The sequence below is a fragment of the Trachymyrmex cornetzi genome, unplaced genomic scaffold (genome assembly GCF_001594075.2).
Source record: "Trachymyrmex cornetzi isolate Tcor2-1 unplaced genomic scaffold, Tcor1.1 scaffold466, whole genome shotgun sequence".
In the NCBI taxonomy this organism is placed as follows: domain Eukaryota; kingdom Metazoa; phylum Arthropoda; class Insecta; order Hymenoptera; family Formicidae; genus Trachymyrmex; species Trachymyrmex cornetzi.
In genome coordinates this window covers 532,101-542,515 of record NW_017299465.1, presented here as the reverse complement: position 1 = coordinate 542,515, position 10,415 = coordinate 532,101, and the positions used below count along the sequence as shown (strand labels likewise).

General features: G+C 44.3%; 1 protein-coding gene across 1 annotated transcript in view; it reads left to right on the top strand.

Moving 5' to 3' along the window:
• The first annotated feature begins 8,932 nt into the window (after positions 1–8,932).
• Positions 8,933–10,415, top strand: part of LOC108764907 (protein dachsous) — a 2,911-nt gene continuing 1,428 nt past the window's right edge. Inside the window, exons 1-2 of the mRNA XM_018513311.1 lie at positions 8,933–9,079; positions 9,839–10,411. Coding sequence (XP_018368813.1) covers positions 8,933–9,079; positions 9,839–10,411 — 720 coding nt within the window. The remainder of the gene's footprint in view (positions 9,080–9,838; positions 10,412–10,415) is intronic.

The following is a 10,415-nucleotide window of genomic DNA, read 5'->3' as shown; positions in this document are numbered from 1 at the left end:
ACTATAATTATAGTCATTTTAGGTTGCCAACTATATACATTTGTTGCTAGAACTATATACATATTTACTGTTATTATTATTATAGCAGTAATAATCATAATTATAGTGATATGTGATTATAGTTACAAATACCAAACATTTTTCTCTCAGTGTAAAGTAAATTTTATAAAAGCACCTGTCCCTATATGGAGACCTGCTAATTCCATAAAATTTACTAGAACTCTAGCGCATATTATTTTACATATTTCTTCATGTGGAAAAAGACACAACTCCAGTCGTAAAACGGAGAGGGGGTGCATGTGCGTTTGCTTTTTATCGGATCTGTGTCATTAGCAGTCGCAATAAATTCTACGAGTTCGTATGGGGGATAACCGCGTGGAGAGTGGAGTCCGCGAGTCGTTGAAAAGGACAACGAGAACGAGGACGCTGTGGAGGCACCTACGATCTTGCCTTATTAAGCCCCCTCCCTCCCTCCCTCCCTCTCCTCTTTCGTCCTGTCCTTCTCTCCCACTCTACCCCACTGTGCAGCACTTAAAATCATGGCTGCACGTAACCGTCTACTGATTATATGGATTCGGCGATGATTTCTGATGATGCCCCCGACCCCCGAAATGGTAAAATAATACAGTGTCGTGTCCTAGCCCGGACCCTTTGGGTTCCGTTCCGTGGGCTGGTTCGTTAGCGGAGCCTTGGCGCGAGGCACCCTGTCATTATGCGGCTGGTCCCCATCACCCCCACCAGTACCCAATTTTCGGTGCCCCTCCACAGTGCGCGAGCTCGACAAATCCCCTTGGCATCGCTGCCCGCCGTCTCGCCCTCCTTTCTTTTTCTACCGCGCGCGCAGTCTCTTCGACTCGGCTCGCCGGGGGCCCCGATTCTCTTCTACCGAGTGCTACTATTCTACGCTGTCGCTTCGCGACGTCGTCGCTCGTTTGTGTTTACGCTGCGAGTCGCGTGAATCGCCGTCGTGAGAAAGTATCCCCGTGTACTTTCTGCCGCACGACGCGCGTTACATGTCCACGGTTGTTAACTCTTTTGAAAGAAATAGAAAGAGCTCCTCGAGATGTCACGAAACTTGACGAAAAATTGTATTTCTGACGTCCATAAATGCTCTTTATCTTTCTCAATCGTGTCTTTGTAAAATGGAATACTTTGTATACCATGTCCATTTACGGAAACGTTCACGCTTGCCTCTTTACCGTGGAATAATTGTTTAACGAATATGGACCGCGTAAACGTTCTTCGAACAAAATAACGGAATAGCGTGAAAATATTCAAGCGATATTTATGTTATTGATTTTAGTTTAAGGAAATATTACGTATTTTTTAATAAAATTCAAAAATTATTAAAAAATTACAAATTTTTCTACACTATATTTAGAAATAATATAAAAAGCAATTTAGAAATTGGATTAAAAATTATTTCAATAAAAACATTTGTTTTTAAAAAACAATTAAAATAAAATAAGAAAAAAATTTCATTTAAACTACAAAATTGTATTGTTAAGTATAAATATTGAACTTATTGAATTATTTCATATTTACAATATATAACGGTCATTTTTGTACAGGAAGTATACATTTCCAATTTCAGCCACTATTTGCGAAAAAAGTATACACCTGATATATTCCTCAAAAATTGATCAAAATAAAAAATGGAAAAGATAAACATTAATGCACCTCTCACAATTTTTAGTTTTTTAATTTTAATTAAAAAGACATAGTATCAGAAAAATATATGCTGTTGGTAAAAATAGAAAAATGGTAGACACCGTTTTTAGTTGGAGTGAAAGGAGAGACAAAATAGTAGACACTTAAGATTATTGTGCGCACGATATATGAAAGATCTTATGTCGGCATCGTCTCGACTTCCGTTTTCTCGCCTCCAAATAGTATTTTTTACGAAATTCGAGCGAGCAGTCACGATCAATGGACATTTGAAACTCGTAACTCGATCGTGCGCTGACTTGGCCTAGCAACCAGCAACTAGCAACGTCTCGTCGTAGCCTACGCTCGAAAGCAACACACATATTTCCGCCTATCTTTCTCATCCCTGCATCTCTTGATGCAATTCGATTTCTTCGAAATTAAAAACGGATCTAATTCCACGCGATTGAATTGCGAAAAAAATAAGTGATCACAAAGTGACCGCTTGCGACAAAGCCGGTGGGTGGTTCTTTAACTTCGGTGGAGTCTCACTCGGGTGCAGAATAGAGATTCGAAATGGTTAACGATATTCCCTAAACAGCTATTTACCGGTACATCTATCTTACTTGGAGAATAATGACACGACGGCTCGTTTTTGATCTTTCGAAATACTTATTCCGTGGCATTTATTATATATATATATATAGTAGCGTTTTCTTGGGCGGCCGACTTGGTCGGCTGATTGGCCCCGCCGGAAGTGGATCGACAAAACCGCGGGGTTCCCATTCGTACGCTTGTAAAGGTACAAAGGTACGCGCGTAAAGGTAGTTTTGTATCCCCGTAGTATCCTTGGGGTACCCCCGTCCTTGAAGGGTCTCTTTGCGGGTGTAGGTGGTCCCGGTGGTCCCCGCCGCCCGCGAACGGCAATCATTTCGCTTAATGACGAGAGAGACCTCGGTTCTTTCCTTTCTTCGGTCTCAGATTATCGCGCCGTGGTTGATGGTTCTTCCCCTATATCCACAGGACCACTCGGGTCTCCTTCCACCTCTTTGCGTCCTCGCCGCGCCCTCTGCCCCCGCTACTGCACCTTTTATCCCCGAACTCTGTAATTTTCCTCTAGCGACCGTGCCACCACGTCGCGCCGAAATTGGTGTACGGTGGAACGATTTCGTGGAAATATACGTGGTCGTCTAAAAAAAAAAAATAAAAAAAGAGGGGAATCGGGCGCGACGGTGACGGTGGCACTTCTACTCCGCGACCTCAGAAGGGAAAAAAAGGAACGACTCAGAAGGGAAAAGAAAAGGGAATTGGGCGAGAACGAAGACGAACGAGCCGAAGGAGAACGACGAGAATTAGCAGAGGAAAGGTAATAAGTGGAGGAGAGCAGAAGAGATAGCGGGAGAGAGAGGAAGTCAGAAGTCTCCCCTCGTGTTCCGGGAACAGTCGTATGATGAGGAATCGTACCGAACTAACCGAACGCTCTTTCGCTTTCCTCTGGACAGTCGACAGCCTCGACGCGACGGTGAGGTTCGCAGGTGCGCCAATCTCTCGCCCCGGTGTTGCAGGGGCGCCGTGCAAGAGCGTGACAACACGCAACATTTCTTTCTATCATGCCAAAAATGATACACATTGGCCGCGCAGATGGAAGTCATTATTATTACAAAGAAGCGTTTTTGCTGCCCGCCGTCTGTCGATGCCGGACACATAGACGCGCTGACGGCTTACTGAGAAAAGCTCTCTCTCCCCCCTCCGTCTCTTTTTTTTTTCCTCGGACATCTCCATGAGGCGAACGAAATCATCGCAAACCGAAACTTGCGATGCGCGCGTTCCCACGTCATTAAAACGAAAACTACCGCCGATCCCGATCACTTTCGTGGAATTCGCGCGACAAAGCACGATGCGCGACGAGCGGCATCCTGAATCGTGGAACATTTCCACGCGTGGAAGGAACACGGGGAGCGGCTTCCGCGGACGAGCGACTTAATTTCCGGGAAATATCCCGCATGCCGCTGCGCGCGCAGTCACGTTACCAGCTACATGATGGGTAAAGTGCGTAGACGCGCTCTCCTCCGCGCTTTCAGCACCTGCGAGGAAAGCCGGGCGGTGCCGGCGGTGCGTCCTGCGCCCGTTGGCCGAGCAAACAATACGGACGATGATGCGCCGTCCTGAGCGCATTGTCCGCCACGCTCAGCCACGCTGGCGAGGCAGTAGTAGGCGGCGGATTTATCTACCTACTCGTAGAGTCAGGTAGAGACGAAGAGAGAGTGAGAAAGGGGAATTGATAGAGAAGGGAAGAGAGAGAGAGAGAGAGAGAGAGAGAAAGGGGAATTGATAGAGAAGGGAAGAGAGAGATCTAGGGGTTCTCGACCCCCGAGACACGTCGCGTCGCCGCGCCGCGCGGCGCCGTTGGATCGTCCTTTCGTTCCGGGCTGATTTCGCGCGGCCGGCGCCTCGGTGATCTATCAAATGCCTATCATCTCGCAAAGTAACAAATTACCACGACGATCTTTCTCGACGGGTCTCTCGAAGCGGAGCGCATTGACGAATCTTTGTAACGGCCGTGCGAACGAGATCCGATTTGCGACGGTTCTACGGCGATTGTCGCGATCGATGCTCGTTATCTCATCTCATAATCGTTAATCTCCGTCTGCAAACATATCCAGCTAACGTTAATGGGCTTTTTACAATAAGCTGTCATACTTAAGTTTTAAGTCTTAAAGTCGTAAGAAATTGACCAATCACAGTTGAATGTAAGAAGAATAATCGATTATCATTGGTCAGTTTCTTATAGCTTAAGACTTAAAGCTTAAGTAATGACTTATTGTAGAAAGAGGGGAGTAAATACCAGAGTCTTGTATAAAGCATAATACGTAATGTATAAAAAGAACCAATCAAAGTCCTTCATTTCCTTCTTTTTCATAAAATAGAAGACTTCGGTTAGTTGATTTTCTTATGCCTTATGTACGCATTTATGTAAGAGAATTTGTGTTCTTCTACCTTATACCGAGAAAAAACTTGCTGTTAAAAAAAAAATTAGTTGATTCAACTAAATGCAGCGGTAACAGGCTGTCAAGTAAATATTTGTTAATTCAAATAAATAACATAGTGATATGAGACTCGCGTATATTTTTAACTTAAATATACATATAAATACTTGAACTATGTAATTACTACGAACTAAATGCATTTAGATGTTGTAACTGTAATTAAAGATTAAGGATAATTTTTTATATAGTAAAGACAAGAATTTGCTGGCAGTTTAACGAATTGTTATAGTTATGGTCTTTTCATTTATTTAACATTATATAGTTGTACTTTTATTTATGATTTACCTTTGTAACATTGAAAATGACCCGATCGGAGTCGAAACGTTTGTTAACTTCATGATTCTAATTTAATTAAATTTGTTTGTTTAAATATATTGGTTCTATGCCCTTTTTAATTGTCATATTGTTAAATGCATTTAGTCAAGTTAACAACTTTTTTCTCGGTGTAATCGTTTATGAAAAGTTTTATTTTTATTCCCAATGTACCGTATATTCGTAACAGCAAACAAATTTTCATAAAATATTTAAATATCAACAAAATGTTTAGAATATTGTACGAACACTTGTTACATATGTCATAAAAATTTCACTCACAACACAGAGATACATTAATTTAAATAAAAATCATATAGAGGAAATATAAACAGCGTAGTATTTCGCCTGAAGTAAACTTCAAGATAAAAATAAATGAAATGTGTGTATGTTATTATGTTTAAACATTAATTCAGGGATCTCTGGGCCTGGAATTTCTGGAAAAAATAATTTTGCGGAATATATAGGGAACATTCTCCGAATATATGTAACAGTGTACAAATGGAATATTTAACGATTATTTCAATACTGTTTTTACATTCTGTAAATATTTCGAGATATTCCGGAATATTTCTGAAATGTTATTTTGAGATTAAGAACATTTTGTAAATATTTCAAAAATATTTAAGCGCTAAGAGATATAGCAGCTGGATATATTACCTTTTTGATTGCCGCGTGCGCGTTTGCGTGCTATGCTTCAATTCGCTGAGGTTGTCCCGCAATTGAGGAAACGCTGACAGTCTAATGTTAGCCGATACCTTGAGCTCCGCATTTTACGACAGTGCTTAGATTATTTGCAATCGTAATTGCGGCTGTTAAGAATGTCCCGTGACATTGATTGACAAGGATATTGGCTCTTGAGGCGATCGAGTATTTATAATACACATATTTTCTGACGAGGAAGTATTTATATCATATATCGTTATAAATTTATGATATCTAATTCTCTCTGTAAGTTTATTTTGCAACTGTTGGAAGTTTTCTTCGCGCTGATTGAATTAAGCTTTTTAATAAAAATGAAAACGATTTTGTGATTTCAAGAATAAATCAAATGTAAATAAAATGCCTATATTTTTCTTTTCTTTTTTACAATACAACTCAAGCTTCTGTACGGTTGGTACGCAAATAATATGTTTATAAAATATAATTAATAAACAATTAGAATGTACTTACTAATGAAGTTAACTGCAAAGTGTAAACATTTCGATTTTGGATTTGAGTGACCGAAGTTTGTACTTGGCTATAAATATTATTTACACATCAGCAACTGTAAAGATAAAGACTCATATAAGCATTTCATTTATATTTGATTTATACATTTAGAGAGAGACTAGTCTAGAATAATCCTATCACAGCGAAGAAAATTTCCAACAGCTGCAAAATAAATATTTTTCTGAATGTGGCCATTGCAAATTTCATATTTGGGAAATGTTTTATTGGAAATTATCTATCTATTATTGTTAATCGATCTGCATGTATAATATATCCTTTTGAAATAATTTACAATATTATATTATTCTACATTATATTATTTACAATATTATATTATTCTACAATTGAGCAATATTAGGTTTGTGCAACTATAATATTACTTTTAATTTTCTACTTTTAATTTTTCTACTCTTAATCTTTTACTTTTAGAACATGAAAATCTGGAGACACAGTGTGTCATGGCTTGAGTTAACAGTGTTAACACAACACTGGAAATATATATTTGTAATAACTTTTTTATGTAACTTTTAGACTTTTACACATCATTTTCTTACTTAAAAAATGACATAATATAAAAAATTAAGTTTCTAATTGTAAGAAACAAACTATTTGTCAACTTGACAGAAAATTATTGATTAATCAAATATCGGCAAAAAGAATTCTTAATTAATCAAACATCATTTTTGTCATTTTCATTTTATAATCTTTAAAAAACTATTCTTTGTAAGGACTTTAATGAGTTTTTAAACTACCCTTTTTTAATTGTGACGTTTAGACAATTTTGAAATTACGTTACTTTACTTTTAATAGTTGATAGAATTATACCCAACTCATTCATGGTAATAATTAACAAATCACGTTTTTTTAGTTATATCTCTTATTCTTAAAGTAAGAGAGTGATATAACACATAAAACAAATGTGCCATAAAACAAATTGACAATACAAATCTGACGTTAAGCTCGATTGTCGTCTTTCGATTTAATTCAGGTTGCAACTTGTTTTATATTCAGTTTGAAATGCAGTCGCATTTCGAGAATGCGCTTTATCTCGAGCATTCCCCTCACAATTCGCATAACACGCGTTTCTACGAAACGGCACGTTCTCGTAACCGCTTTTCTCGTCACGTTACAAAAAATTCCAGGATCTTTGTATTTCATCTAAAGGGTCTTATATCATTGATTAATTCGTATGGGAGGTCCTATCGTACAAGTCATCTCCCATGCGGAAAATTTCTGGAAAAATGTCCCTGCAAATGTTTCTCAGGTCGCAAAATTCCTCACGATCTGTCCAGTTCGATTAGTCCACTAGACTAGACAATCCGTGCGACACGCCGAAAAGATCCTCTCGTCCCGGAGTATCCCTCCTGTAGGCCCAGTTCGCGTTTCTAGGAGACGGCACGTTTTTCCCGCCTCGCGTCACAAGATTCCGGGACCTTTGGCACGAGATGGACCCTCGGTACAAGAGTCTCGTAGGGTCGGGCGCGGAATGAGCGCCGACGGTAAGTCAGTTTTTCGCATACCGAGCGCTCAGGTAGGTAGGTAGAGGAAGAAATACACGGCGGTGGAGGAAAGGGAGCGAGAGGAGCGTAAGAAAGAGTAGAGAGAGAAAGAGAGAGAGAGAGAGAGAGAAGGGAAGAGAGTCGGCATGCAGGCAGGCGGGCAGGCAGGTAAGAGAGTTTGGTATGGTCTAGCTGCTCGCTGCCGCGAAGACTCGAAGAGCGCGTTGAATGCCGGGGCCCGGCAGCGGCAGTCCCGGCACCAGCGCGCCGCCGACTCGAGAATCGAGGCTCCCCTCTCCAAGATGGCCGCCGCTGGTCGAGCTGAGGCCCAGCCGTGGGCCCCCCTGACCGAGCCAGGCGAGCCCGTCGGGATAGGGGAAGGGTGAGCCTCGCAGGTGCCGCCATGTCAGTGCATGCCTAACCTCGAAGCCGCGCGGAACGGACGTTGGGCCCGACTACGCGATACCTCGCGCCACACCGCTGTATCTGCGGAGGAAGGGTTATCTAATATCCCTTATCGCGCGCGTTTTCGCGTCCCCGCAGCTCGACGGGTTCACAGCTGCTACAACGTCGTACGTGGAGAGACGGCGGCACCGGGACGGCAACGGTCCTGTCTCCTTCGGATCGGGAGAAAACTGTGCGTGACCGAGGAGAGTGTTCCGCCGACCCTTCGCGATTAAAGTAAGGCCGCGTACAGAACGTCGGACGCGAAAGGAGAGACGAGACGATCGGCGCGCGTCTCCTCTGCTCCGTGAAAGCCGTGAAAAGAAGCGGGCAAATCGCGTCTTTATACCGTGATACTTCGCGTAACGAGGTTGGGCAAAGGGCGCGTCGTAATTCGTCTATTCGCGATTTCTCGACAGGTGTACGATTGACAGTTCGGAGTGTTCTTTCGACGACCCGTCGTCCGCGAGTCGTTTGATTTTGCCTTCCTGGTATCCTCGCTTCTGGAATTTTTGTTCCTGGACCAACGTACAGACTGGTTTCTCACTCTGGTCTGTTCTTGATTCCGGTTCGCGAATCGATCGACGCGATCCGACGGACGGAGCGGAGCGTCTTACGGCGGCAGCCGGTCAGCGGGGATGACAGCGGCAACGACCGGCCCGTGACGTCGTGGGACGAATCACGAACACAGAGCGGACGGAGTCCGCGACAGCGCCGAGGAGTGCGAGGAGTGCGAGGTGTCCCGACGGGACGGAAACACGACGGTCATGCATGACGCGGGACGATCGCACCGGGTTCGCGACCGGTCGTGCTGATCGGTTGTGCCGGTTATCCGGACGTGGATCTAACACGAGGAATGTGCCATATCTCGCCTTCGTAGAGGAACTTGGCAAAGAAAACGGGAAAGGAGGGAGAAAAGTAGCACGATAATTCGGTCAGCGGCCAACTTCATTCCGAACGAGCGAATTTCCGCCGCTATATTCTCGCGGAGCGGACAACGCGAGGAATGCGCCGTGTCTCGCCGTTGTAAAGGAACTCGGCGAAGAAAACGAGAAAGGAGAAAGGAAGAAAGGAAGTTTCGTGGAAGAGAAAAGTAGAGCGCCGCGATAATTCGACCAGCGGCGAACTTCAGCTCGAACGAGCGAATCTCCGCGGAGAGAATAATGCGAGAAATGCGCCGTATCTCGTCGTCGTAAAAGAACGTTGGAAAAATTAGAGCGATAATTCGACCAACGGCCAACTTCATTTCGGACGAGCGAATCTCCGCTGCTATGTTCTCGCGGAGCGAATGACGCGAGGAATGCGCCATATCTCGCCGTCATAAAGGAACGTCGGAAAAATTAGTGCGCCGCGATAATTCGATCAACGGTCAACTTTAGTTCGAACGAACGAATCTCCGCTATGTTCTCGCGGAGCGGACCGGGGCACAGTTCGCGCAGTCGCGGGTGTAAATCTATGACGCGGTGAGACAATTACGCCGGTACTTGAAACGTTCGTGGAAAGAGGAGAAGGGAATCCGGTACTTCGCGTGTGAACGTATAATAAAAGTCGGTGGAGTGAATACAGTCGCGAGAGACTCGTTCAAGGATAAAACAGTGATATTTGGTGGTTGCTTTGTGTTGGTGTTAATACAAAGGTTAGGTTAAGTTGGGGTGATAAGGAAAGTGCCGGTGAAAGAAAAAGGAGGGGAAAAAGAAGCGACGAGGAAGGAGTGCGCGTACGGAGGAGGAGGACACGAGGACTCGGCAGGTACGAGGAATCCGTTTCGCTTTGCATCGCGACCGACGGCCGCGCCGTAGAGGATGGAAAGGTCGAGATAATATCGCGAGTGTCGAGGAGGGCGAGGAGGAGGAGGAGGAGGAGGTGGAGGGACGGCCGTGGCGTGGTGCTGGAGGCCCCAGGATGTGGCATCTGCTACTGTTCCTCGTCCTGGGAGCGACCCTCGGCCTGGGCGCGACCCCCGCCCCGGGTGCGCTGCACGAGCGCGTAAAGTACCTGGAGGTGTCCGAGAACGTGCGGCCGGGCACCCGGGTGGGTTTCATCGACATTGACAGCCCGCCTTATCTGATAGCGCCGGTACCGGGTTCGCCGGTGGAGACCGACCTGATCATCGAGTCGGCAACGGGGGAGATAAGAACGCGGGTGCCGTTGGATCGCGAGACCCGACCGTCGTACAGCCTGGTGGCGTTGCCGAGAGTGCGGGTGGTTATCACTGTGCTCGACGAGAACGATAACGCGCCCACCTTCGCCGTGG